Here is a 12,914-nt window from a genome sequence, read left to right as displayed (position 1 = left end):
GTGTGATGCCCGTTTTCCAGATAATGAGACTGAGTCACAGATAACCAGGGTTAAGTCATTCGCTCAGGGTCACACAGCTAATAAGTAAGTGGATCCAGACTCGGAAATTCCGGAGTCTGTGCGCTTAACCAGCGAGGTACAGAGTCCAGTGTCTTGAAAGTGCTTAGAGAAGTAGGTCCGGCATCAGACTTTGGGTTCAGACCACAAAGCACAGCAGGAGCGAGCCCTCCGTGACTGGTATGTGGTAACTTTGGTTAGCGGTGACTCTGGAGAGGCCCCCGGGCGCTGACCTGCATTCACACCGGGCTTGTGCTCTGCAAAGCAACCCCCACCTCTGGCAAGAGTGGGGCAGGGAGGGCGAGCACATTGGATGGTGGCTTATAAACACTGGGGGCTCTGAGAGCAGATGTGTGATCTCGCAGAACGCTTCTCGCTTTAGGACTGTGTGTTGACGTTGATGTCACGGCTGCTCTGAGCACCCCAGATACTGTTAACGAGCTGTTCCAAGCCCAGATGCGGTGTTTTCTCACCATATGGTCCACACGGCAGTGCATGGTCTTTCAGGCAAGGATGGCACAGAACGCATTCACGCCGAGCCCTCCACGCGTGGAAAACCTACTTAGAGGGGCCGTGCCCTCCAAGCTGTGCCCCAGTTCTCCTCACATCCAGGGAGCAGGCTTTCCTGATCCATTCATGGATTCATCCATCGACCCCAGACAGGGAGGGTGCAGCTGCTGTATGTGGCGGGTCCTGGGTTAGACCTGAGGGATACGGAGGTGAGCGGGATGTTGCCTGCTGCTTTGAGCACTTAGCCGTGAAGGGCTGGGGGACAAATCCTGTTATGACGGTGCGCTAAGGTCTATGACACAGGTAGTTAGCAAGGACTGCAGGAATGAAAAGGAGTTTGGGAAGGAAGGACGGACGAACGGACAGACAGACTGTAACTGGTGTGGAATCCGTTTTGGGAAGGAGGATGGCTACTCCCCAGAGGCAGAACAGATTGCTCATACCATCAATGAGATGGTCTCACCACGGGTGCCCCAATGCTAGACACCTCTGCTCCCCTCTGCCTTCCCCGGCACCCCCCTCTCGCTCCCTTTTGCACTGAGCAGTGAGGGGGGCACACACTGGCCATTTCATCCGAGATGCTTCAGGTAGAGATTAGAGATCCCTTACGTGTCTTGACAAACTGTAGCAATTAGCCAGAGTGAAGGAGATGAATGTGAAAGGCGCCCATCGTAAAGACCAGCTCTGAGGGCTGAGAAGAGAAGTGAACGGCAGAGAACAAATGAGAAGAAAAATCTAGCAGCTGCTCTGGCACTAAAGAAAAAATAAACATGAAATAAGCAAACAACCGTATATGTGAAACCGTAAAAATCTGGATAGGGCCCTGTAAAAGTACCTATCTTCAGGTATTTTTTGCATCAGTATTTGCTTAATATTTTCATAATGCGACATGAGTTTCATACTAAGAGACTCTATCTCTCCAACTGAAACAGAAGTCGGGCATGAGCATGTTCCTTGAACTCGGGCTGAATTCGTCCGTCAGCAGCCTCCAGGTCAGGAAGTGTGGTTGGTGATACGGGCGTGAACGAGAACACCCCTTATCCCTCAAGTTGTTCTTTCTACCGGTTGTTCAGTTTTGTGCCATGTGGTAAATTGGAGTATTTTTTCCTTGCTTTCCTCTGAGCATTGCTGTGCCGAAGGTCTTGTAGACCTGGTGTAGGTTTTCAAGACTCTGGCGTTCACCGGGTACTCTGCTAAGTGGTTTACCTGTGCTACAACATCTGATCTTCGTGATGATCCCAGAAGGAAGGGATTCGGCTTAGCCCTGTTTTTTTGAGATGAGAAACCTGGGGCTCCTTGTGGGGTAAGGACGCGTCCTAGAGGGCTTCCAGACTTCAGAGTAAATTCAGGTTGTGTCAACTTCTCCGTGGCAGGGGTAGTCAGGAAGTCTTCAGTCCTGAACATCTGACCCCCAAAGGCTCTGCGTTCCCGAGCCCTGCCCCTCCAAATGAGACAGTTAAAATCTGGCGAGAGCCAAACAGGCACATAGAGATGCTCAAACCACTTGGGAGAGTTTGGGAGTCCAAGATGGGCATGACTACAGCTGGGGCGATTGCTTTGATCAGAAGACTTCTGGCCGTCCAGCCATTACACGACAACAGCCAACTGTCTGTGAAGCTCTCTACCAGGCAGATTCCTCTTGCCTAATAAGAGTGCTTGCCAAGAAGGCTCAAAACCCAGTAGCAATTAATTATTGACAGAGCATGTGAATTAGAGATAAAAGAAAAGTCATTCTTTCTCCACACACGCGATAGTAAATAAATTTAATTATGGTGGGGGAAGCTAAGGGATCTTCGTCTGTATTAAGTTTTATTAGCTGAGACATTTAAAAGCATGTCATCACAACAAAGAGGTCTTGTGTAATCCTAAATGGACCACTTTGGTGCAGGGCTCAGAAGTGCACAGATTTAATGGAGCACATGGTGGCAGATGGCCCCTGTACCAACAGGTACAACATGTTTATCGGCAATTAACTTCGGTCTACCTATGCCTGTAGCAAGTTGACTGTATCCTAGGATCCCCAGCCTCTTTTATCACTGATAGGCCTGCCACATTGGGACTGGGGGGCAACAGCATCAAAATTCCTTTAATGACTTGAGGCTCCCAAACGGGACCGAGGCACTCTGAAGGGGACACGGATGGAGGGGTAGGCACGGGGATGCACGCTGGGGAAGGACACCGAGAGACCTGGTGTGGGATCGGCCACAGGCTCGCTGGGCAAGCTCGGCAGGAGCTGTTACGGAACTTGGACTGGATCTGGGGCAAAAAAAAAAAAAAAACAAGTGACACATGGAGACCTTGGAAGACCAGAGATTTATTTCACACTAGGGATTCAGAAGAGAGTGATCTCTCGGTCTGAGCCCCGAGCACAGGCAAGGGGGGTATTTGATACATGTTTCCTTCCATATCTGTGTCACTCTTGCGGCTGCGGCCGGCCGGGCAGGGGGAAGTCTGCAACGGCCCTGGGGCCGGGACTGGGATTCCCCTGCTGGGTGGGCCGGCCGCCTCAGAACACAGATGTCCCTTATCACTCCCCCCATTGAGGCTGCTTTAACCACCTGGTTGAGAGGGCGTCGTCTTTATTATTTACGGGGCGGTAGGGAGTGAGTTGCAACGGGAGTCTGACCTTGGCAGTTTGTGCAGCGATGACCCTGGTGAGGGCACTGAAAACCCAAGGACCAGATGCCGCTGTGAGGAGGAGCGTGAGGAGGGGGCCGAGGAGGGGGCGGGACCCAGGGGACCCTTGTGAGAGGGGATCCCACAGAGTCGCCTGCTGGAGTGCCTCCCCCGGCGATTTACTCCTTCCTGCACCTGGGTCGGAGTTTCGGGGACCACCCCCGCCTCAGGAGCACAGAAACCACATTTCTCCTGCAGGAGGAGGCTGGGTGCCCCTGCGCGGCTGGGGGTCGTGGAGTCCCGGCCGTCTGCAGGACCCCTGAGGCCGGCGCTGCAGGGCGGGGCTGAGCGAGGCCGGGAAACCCCCGCGAGCTGCCCCTGGTACGGAACCCCTGACGTTTCCAGGCTAGCGGTGCCCAGGGCAGCTCCCGACACGGCCAGCAGGCGCACCAGATGGGGAATGGCCGTGGGGGAGCGTCGGGGCGGCCAGAGGTTTCCAGAGAAGTGGACTGTGGCTCCGGGGAGGACTGAGAGATCCGGTAGGAGACGGACAGGCGGGCGTGATTGATCGTGTGGGGTGTCCGCCCCCCGCTGCCGGGTCGGGCAGGCTGAAGGCGGCGAGGAGGAAGGACACACCAGGTGGCAGAAGACCGGGCCTGGCCGGGGTCGGCGACACCGTAGTGAAATGCGCTTAGGAGTAGACCGCGGACGGCCAGCAAAAGTGGGGGCCACGACCTTAGTTGGAGGGCGCCATCGTGGCTAGTCCGTCACCTGGGGACAAGTAAGGGCCGGACAACACTCTAGGGTCACCCGATCAACAACAACATGGCAAGTCTCTGGGGGAAAGCCCAGCCAGAAGGGGCAGCAGTGTAGAGTCCGACCCCAGGAGGAGGGACGTGGTGCCGGTGGGAACGCGGGACCAGGCGCGCAGGTGTCCGTCCGCCGGTGGGATGTCGTCGGAGGCGAAGCCGATGCGGGTCTGTGGGGTTTGGCTGGACTGTCCACCGGTGCGGCTTCTCGTCCGCGTGATGGGCTTTTCTACTCTGGAGTGGTGGACCCCAGGGTGACAGCAGAGACCTTAAGGGCAGAAGGCGTGGTGAGAACAACAGAGTGAGGCGCTGTCCACTGTGGTCGGAGGGGGTTCCTTTTCCAATCTCTGACCTGGACTGAGTCTCTGGCCTGGAAGGGGTGCACCTGGGACACGAAGGAGATTGGGGCCGTGCAGTGGTGCACCGTTGTCATTTCTCTGGGGTGGCTCCCGGGGCCATAAGTTGTCTTTTTCTCTCTTTATCCCCAATCTGATGTGACTTTTCTGGAAGGTGCCCTAGGCACCGGGGAGTAACTGAGTGTCCTGGGGGTGCCGTGGGCCCGCAGGAGGCCGGGCAGAGACCAGCCACAGAATCCTGCAGGATTGCTACGTCCTCGGGAAGTCAGACAGCCCCGAGGAGCTTCTGTTCGCTTCTTTGTTTGGATAGCTTTTGCTGCAGTGGTGAAGAGGCCCCTCTCCTTGTACACGCCCCCCTGGACAGGCCCAGGAGCAAAGGCGTGGCAGGCGTCAGTGTGGACGCTGACCCACTGGCCTTCACTGCGGGTGCGGGCTCGGACTAAGGCGGGGAGTGCAGCCCGCTGTGCTGACCGTCCAGCTGCGAACACCTTAGCCTCTAGCACTCAGTGGTCGTGGTCACTGCACAGCCCGCTTCTCGGGCACCTTCTTGTAGGCAACTGCTGCCGTCGCTAAACTGCGTGAGCTCTGGATTCTTCACGGCTCGATCCCGCAGATCTGGACGCTCGCGCAGACTTCATCAGTTACTTGGAGCAGTTGTGCTCTGGTCCCCCCTCTTCCGTGGGGAGAAAGGTTGCTGGGTTTAATGTCCTTACTGTTTCAGGGGTTACCCTTGGGTTCTCACAGAGGAGCCCTTGGTACTGTGCAGGCTGAGAGCTGGGCAGGAAGCGGTGCCCCTGGGTGTTCGTGAGGGTCCAACTGCAGGAGGGAGCTTGAGGTTAAGTTCTTGTCCCAGGCGAGCTTGTCTGCCTCCCGAGTAGGTCTGCGGCTGCTAGCGCCCTGCGGCACAGGGGCCATCGTGGTGCCGCGGGGTCCAGTCTCTTTCACAGATACATAACTGGCCGGTGTCAGGGCCCAGCAGTCTGGTTGAGTACCCACGTGCTGCTTTATCATGTACAAAGAGATTGAAGGGTTTTTCTATGTTTTGGAGGCCCAGGGCTGGAGCCCGCCCCAGGACAGCCTTCATCTCCGTGAGGGCAGCTTCTGCTTTCTCATTCTGGGCAGGGGGTTCTCGATTTAGTCCTCCTAAGAGATCAGAGAGGGTCCTGCTTTGCCGAGAACCCCGGAATCCAGATGCGGCACAATCCTGTAGCCCCCAGGAATTCTCATAGGCCTCTTTTCCCTTGGGTAAGGAGGAAACCGAGATAATGGACATGTTATTCGCAGGTTAGTGCCTTCTTCCAGGAGGCTCAGTATCCCGAGTCTCACAGGAGCTGTCAGAGGGCCTTTGCGCCTTTTGTGCTGTCTTTTTGTGCGTCTCTGCCGAGGAGGAGGTCGTCCACATCCTGGAGGAGGTGCATGGATTTGGGACCACTGGGTGCAGGGAGACGGCTACCTTGTTGATGGCCCGCAGGTCTTGGGCTGGTCGATGTCCCCTCCTGGCTTCATAACTGGCATAACTGGGGTATTCCTGGCCAGCTGGCACTCGATCAGGGTACCTGCACATTTAAGTCCGGCCAGATGTTCTCGAATGCCAATCTTACCTTTTTGTCAGAGGGGGTATTGCCTTTGCCTCTGGGGTTGGGCTCCTGGGATCAGTTAGCAATGATGGGCTGATTCTGGGCGAGTCCAGGTGGGTTGTCTTTAGCCCATACTGTAGGTGAACCTGAACTCCGGCAGGCCATTTGGCTGGGCCTGGGCACGGAATAGCCTCCGTTTTTTCTTGGTGTGGTAATCGCTAGTACCAGAGACCCCATCTCATTGTGCCCTGGGTTTAATCGGAGACTGGTGTGCCCAGTGGACTCAAAACTTTATCTGAGCCCCAAGCCTAGAGAGTATATCTCAGCCCAGGGCGGGGGCAATCAGGTAGATAAAGGAATTCAGGTCGGACCTTGTGGCCCCCAAATTTATACTGACGAGCCTGGCCCAAGTGCTGTTGTATCACCCACGTCCCAGTGGCCCCAAGGATGGTTGTAGTCCTTTTGCTGAAAGGGGCCACTGGGGAGGTGACAACAGAGGCCTCGGCCCCAGTATGAAGCATGAAGGTCACTGGGTTGGCCCCCTATTTTTATTCTGACCATGGGCTCATGGGGGACAAGAAGGAGGAGGCTCAGTCCCCCTCAGTCTTCCCCAAGGCCTGTTCGGTCCCCTTGTCTTTACCGTAGGCACATTGATCCGTGGCCAAGGGGGGTCTGGCTTTTCCACCTTTCAGTGGTTGGGGCCTCTCCGCCTTAAAGACCTGCCCACGGGGCCACTCTGAAATCCCTTTCCCAGAATGTACAGGTGGGCTCATGTGTCTAGCTGAGGGGGTCGGTGGTGGAGAAAGGTTGATGATACTGCATGGAACGGTCAGGCTGAACTGTCCTGTCTGTGCTTCTCTTGTACTGGCATTTGGAGGGCACTTGGCCCGGCTTGGGGTGCAGCCTTGCTGCTAGTCCCAGAAAAAGTGGATCCTCTGGGCCTGGGGAGACCAATGACGGTGGAGTATCTAGAACTGGAGGGGGCCACGTGTAGAAAGCCTTCAGGGTGCGTATGGAGGGGCAGGATCAGTTTAGCCTTGGGATCTCCGGCTAGGATCTGTGGAGGTGGGGGCTTCTGTCGGTCTTTTTGGGCCACTTGGATGAGGCCATTAAGACCCTGGCCTGTCCCTGCCTGTTGCAAGCAGATCGCACCCGGTGGGGAGGGTCTGGGCAGTTCCTAGCCAGGAGTCAATGTGTGGAAACTGGTTGCGGTGTCCTGGTTCTCCTGTTACAACTTGTCACACCCGACAAACTGTTGGGACATCCAGTGTCCCTTCTGAGGGCCAGCCGACATTAAAGGCAGGCCCTTCTAACTCACATAAGGTTCTCAATTTGCTGGACGCATCTTAACTCCATAGTCTTCTGAAAACGCCTTCCTGAAATGTTGACCATACAGTCTAGGACCGTAGGTTTACTCTGCCCTGATCCCATCGCGATGTCCTGGTGTGTGGTGGCACAGAGACAAAGGATGGGGGCCCCTCCAGAGGACAGACCGGTCAGATGCCCGCCTGTCCACCCTCCCAGAGGAGACTTGGGGGACTCTTGGCTGGAGCGAGTTCGTTTAAACCTTGGATTGGCGCCCCGAAGGGCTCGCCATAGACCTTATGAAGTCACCAGGGAAACAGGCCGGGGCCCACTCAGACTCCATAGTCTCAAGACCGTGGAGCCACAGAATCAGCTCCTCTGACAAGCCGAGTCAAACTGCACATTCCCTCACGCAGTCCCACCGAAGTTATTACAGTCCCTCCCCATCCCGGGAGGCCCTGACCTGTGGAATTCCTTTCAGAAGTTCCTTTCTGTCCTCCCTTTTGGGGGTTTCTGACCTGAGGGACCTCCCTCCCTGGGAAGTCCTGCCTGGGAGACCTGGGAGGTCTCCTGGAGGTGATCAGTCTCCCCTCCCACCCGGATGGGTGGGTCTGACCGGTCCTGGGGCCCCAGGCCTTACTGGAATCCGACATTAGGGACCAGGTCCTCCCCTGCCACGTCTCCTTGAGTCCACTGGAAACAGCAGATCGGGGCCCGTCGGAGGCGACCAGGTGGGAGACTGCCGAAGATAAGGCAGGGCACACCTTCTCCGTTACGACCCCTCGTTCCATCGTCATTGCGCCAAAACTGATGGCAACAATAGGTCAGTGTGGTTGGATTTCCCGCTCAGGGAGCCAAGTGTTATGGAACGCGGACAGGATCCTGGCCAAAAAACCCAAGCGGCCTCGGAGACCTTGGAGGACCGGAGGTTTCTTTCACACTAGCGGGCCCAGAAGAGAGTAATCTCTCACGGTCTGAGCCCCAAGCACCATTTTTACTTCCATCTCTGTGCCACTCTTTGGCTGCGGCCAGCAAGGCAGGGGAAAGTCTGCAGTGGCCCTGGGGCTGGGACTGGGGTTCCCCTGCTGGATCATTCAGCCACCTCAGAGCACAGATTTTCCTTATCAGAGCAAGGTCAAGAAGAATCCATTTCTAGAACCAGACCCATGCTAGATGCGTTCACACTGTATGTAGTTTTTGTTCTGAACTTGCTTTAGGATTTTACAGAGGGGAGTAGGGGGACGTGATTGAGCTTGTACAGGTCATGAAGCTTATCTGGTTCCTGTCTCTGGGTTTCTTTCCTTCATTTGTGCAGCGATGGCCTTTGGACCAGGCCAAGGCTCAGCATATGTTTTCCTAAAGGGCCAGCGAGTAAATGAACTTGGTTCTGCACGTCTTAAAGCCCCTGTTGTAGCTACTCAGCTGTGCTGTTGTCACACAGAAGCGACCGGGGACAGTATATCAAGGAAGGAGTGTGGCTGTGTTCCAGGGAAGGTTTATTTATGGGCATGGAAATTTGAACTTCTTATAATTTTCATGCATCACAAAGTGTTATTATTATTATGTTGGGTTTTTTCCCCATCCGTTTAGAGATTAAAAATCAGTCTTAGTGGCAAGCCATATTTAAAAAAAAAAAAAAAAAACGAGAAACAGGGAGTAGTTGGCCAACCCCTGGTCTAGATAATCTTTGAGTTCTTGGGGCGCTCAAACATTCTCCAGAAGCCGCTACGACAGTCGTTAATACCCTTGACTTATTAAGCTCTTGCACGTGCCCAATTCTGTGCTAAATGCTTTACAAGTGTTATCTCCCTTAATCCTCATTCTACAGTGTGAAGTAAGTACCGTCATTACCCCTGCTTCAGAGACTACACCAAACTAATACATAGAGAAATTAAGAGTATATTTCGGTCGAATGTAACCGGTAAGAGAGGGCAGCAATCGAAACCCAGGTGTACGAGGTTCCCAAGAATGAAGGCGGAAGCCTTCTGCTGCCTTTCCTGATAATACCATAATCAGAGCCTCAGTGGGACATAGAGTTAGAAAGAATGCCTGGGATTTATCAGTGAATTTTCTTTTGTAGCTGCCCACGAGGCTCTCTCTGTCCCACATTGTGCGTGAACAGTTTAAGCGGTTCTGGATAGGAATGACCGCTCTTTTTCCTTTCCCTCCCTCTTCCAGAAATGTGATGCCTAAGACTCTGGACGGGCAGGTAACCATGGAGAAGACACCGAGTTACTTTGTGACAAATGAGGCCCCCAAGCGCATCCACGCCATGGCCAAGGACATCAAACTGATCGTGGTGGTGAGGAACCCCGTGACCAGGGCCATCTCAGACTACACCCAGACGCTGTCGAAGAAACCCGAGATCCCCACCTTCGAGGTGCTGGCCTTCAAAAACCGGACCCTAGGGCTGATCGACGCCTCCTGGAGTGCCATTCGGATAGGGATCTACGCTCTGCACCTGGAGAACTGGCTCCAGTATTTCCCCCTCTCCCAAATCCTCTTTGTCAGCGGAGAGCGACTCATAGTGGACCCTGCCGGGGAGATGGCCAAAGTCCAGGATTTTCTAGGCCTCAAGCGTGTCGTGACTGAAAAACATTTCTATTTCAACAAAACTAAGGGTTTCCCTTGTTTAAAGAAGCCAGAAGACAGCAGTGCCCCAAGATGCTTAGGCAAGAGCAAAGGTCGGACTCACCCGCGCATCGACCCTGATGTGATCCACAGACTGCAGAAATTCTACAAACCCTTCAACATGATGTTTTACCAAATGACTGGTCAAGATTTCCAGTGGGAACGGGAAGAGGGTGACAAATGAGGTTAGAGAAGCAGAGGGAAGGCTAGTGAGTAGTCAAGGAGGCTCCTTCCCTGAGTCCTGAAATCCCCCCACCGGGGTCTGTAGCCTCAGCCTCAGTGGAGTGCCAAGTAGATCCCCCCCCCCCACTTTGGCCACCCGGGATCGCTTCCAACGCTGTAGGCTTAGGCAGAGGGATGGATCCCATGGCATCCTCGTGGAGGCACTGGGTTTGCCAGGGCAGCAGCATCTGGTTGACCAGATGGCCACCAGGAGCCACGGTTAATTCTTGTCTTCTGCTAATTCTGAAGACAGGTTAAATAGCCGTCAAGGTCAGACACCGTGCTGGGAATGTTTCTTTAAGTGATTAAAAAAAAAAGAGGAAGGAAGGTCTACTTTGGCCACTGTAGGAGCCCAAGTCCTAGCCCTGCCTTTGGCACAGCCCTCTTCTGTACAAATCTTCGCTTTGGCCTCTCTCCAGAATGCTACTCGTGGCTGAGTGCTCCAGGACTCCTAGGGAGCAAGGTCTTTTTTCTCTGAGGTGTCTCTAGCCTCCTCCTTCAAGGTCTCATCCCACAACCTTTGACGTCCCTCCTCCTCCCCTTCTGAAGGCAGAGGCATGCACGGTCCTCACCAGAAAACAAAACAAAAAAAACAAAACAAAAAAATAAAAGCTGACACCCTTAGAAGCCTTCTTTCCAAGAGCCCTCCAAGGAGGGTCCTGGGCTGTGGTGAAGCTTGGCATAGGCCCTCGTGATAGAATCAGGCCTATGGGCCTGTCCTCTGGGCCATGTGATTGCCTTTGAGTTCTGAGCCCTGTGGATGGTAGAGAGAAATGTTATTTCTGGGGGTGAAAATGAAGGCCCGATCTCTCGATGGGAGGTCTCCACATATGAAGACCCTCGACACCACAGCTCCGAGGAAGGCTCTTGGGGTGGGCTCTGTCCCTTGTGCTCCTGAGAGGCGCAGGGACCAGAGAGTTGGCATGTCTTCTGTTATGGGTAATCCTGAGCAACACAACCAACAGGGGATCGTCACCATTCTTGTTTGTCCCGCCGTGTCCCCCTCATGGTCATCTGATGCTTCCCTTACTCTCTTCAGAGATGGCACAGTGGGGCAGTGACAGAGTGTCAACCCCATCCATGGCCGGTTTTCACATCCAGTCTGCAGGTGTGGGGGAGGGCAAGGGCTGTCTGCGGACACCCCCATTAAGGGCTGCTGAACCAAGTGTCCCTTCCCATTACTTTGATTTGATTAAAAGGCCGCCTTTGACACCAAGCGCTTGTTCACAGATCTCCAAAACCAGGAACTGTTCTAGTAAATTCGGAAATATGTACGAGTGGGGGGAGCTAAGTCTGTTCACCTGTTATTAAACTCATTTCTCCCGCTAAATGAAAACTGTGTTGTTATAAAGCTTAATGCAACCTGACTGATGGGCTTTGATGGTGTGTTTGTACTGGTCACCTCCAACCCCCGCCCCACCCTCACGTTCCGGGATGATCCCTTCTCCTCCCTGGGTGGCCAGAAAGCCCCAGATTAGAGAATCTTCCAAGGGATTCTATCTGCACGGCCAGCTAATTCTCCAAACAGCACAAAGGAAGTGACTCTGTAAGGAATGCAGAGTCTCTCTCTCTCTCTCAACTAATCCCAGCAAGCGGTGGACGGGTACACTAGACTCAGAAACAACCTTACAGATAATTTTTTGGCAGGTAAGAAGGTGGTCTTTGAACCGAGAGCAACGAATATGCCTTCACCACCAAAGCAAGAGAAGATACAGATACACACACAGGCACACACGAACCCTTCTCTTTGAAGGAAGACGGGGCATGCTGGTTCAGAACAGAGTTCTGTGGGCCGACGTGGGCCTCCTTCCCCTCAGGGGCGGCTGTGGGGTTTCCCAAGCTACAGCTTCCTGACCCTCACTCCTGCCCACACTTCTTGTGGAATCAAGAGCTCCGGGACGGAGCCGATGCACCTGTCCTTTCAAACACGTTCTTACAGGAGCTGGGATTGAGAACCGCTGGAGGCACGCCTTGCTTGTTTCTTCGCCCTGGCATTCTCGGTCTTGCCCTCCTTGTGTGCTTTTGTGGGGCTTACTCCCAAGAGAAGTGGCCCCCAGAGTGTCACGGCTTCCTGGGACAAACATGGTCTCTTTTTTGGTGGGGGCAGAGTTCAGTGGGAACTAGGGCAGGGGTGATCTCACAACATAGACAGTCAAAGAAGCATCTGGTTCTAAGAAGGCTTTAAAGATATTTTTCCACCAGCTAAGAAGGACCATTACACCAGCCTAGGCTTACCCTCATCTCTTCTAACCCGGGTGGACGCACACTGACTCAGCCCCTCGGTTACACTCACTTTCCGCTTTCCATCTCCCTGGCTGTGTCTCCATCCCCATAAACCCAGAACATCAACACCTTAAGTGCTGTTTAAAAAGAAGCCTGGTAATTACGGGTCTTCGAGTAAATATGAGAAGCAAATCCATTTTTAACAGGGTGAGCTGACTTAATAGGCCATGCTCACCTGGAAAATAAAACGGGGAACCTCCCCGCCCCCCCTTAAAGTATGTAAAATCTTGCATCTAGCAGCAGGCTTAAATTCTCCGGAGAAATCGGGCAGAGGCCGAAGCCTGGAAAGCTTGACGGCTTTTATCTTAAGGGTCTGTGTGGCTATATGGTTGAGAGCCCATGGTTTGGAAAGAAATGCAAACTTGACATGCTTAAGGTCTATTTCCTGCAGTGTCTACTCTGGCTTGATCCTCGTGGCTCAGAGTGAGCCGGTAAACCATGTCCCCTTCTTCAGTGGGTGAACTTGACAAAGGAATTATTTCCTATCCAGAAAAGCTAAGTCAACCCGCTAAAAGAGAGTCAGGTTAATAATACCTCTGCCCTATTTA

At 53.8% G+C, this 12,914-nt stretch overlaps 1 protein-coding gene across 2 annotated transcripts in view; it reads left to right on the top strand.

Annotated features, from left to right (window-relative positions):
- Positions 1 to 10,045, top strand: part of HS3ST4 (heparan sulfate-glucosamine 3-sulfotransferase 4) — a gene marked incomplete at both ends in the record, with an annotated part of 396,682 nt that extends 386,637 nt beyond the window's left edge. For both annotated transcript variants that reach the window (XM_080830882.1, XM_080830881.1), the window contains one exon: positions 9,409 to 10,045. In XM_080830882.1, the coding sequence (XP_080687008.1) occupies positions 9,409 to 10,045 (637 nt within the window). The remainder of the gene's footprint in view (positions 1 to 9,408) is intronic.
- Between the last annotated feature and the right edge of the window lie 2,869 nt (positions 10,046 to 12,914).

This window comes from Martes martes, assembly GCF_963455335.1.
Source record: "Martes martes genome assembly, chromosome: 18".
Classification (NCBI taxonomy): domain Eukaryota; kingdom Metazoa; phylum Chordata; class Mammalia; order Carnivora; family Mustelidae; genus Martes; species Martes martes.
The sequence above is the reverse complement of the archived record's forward strand: the minus strand, read 5'-3'. Positions and strand labels throughout refer to the sequence as shown.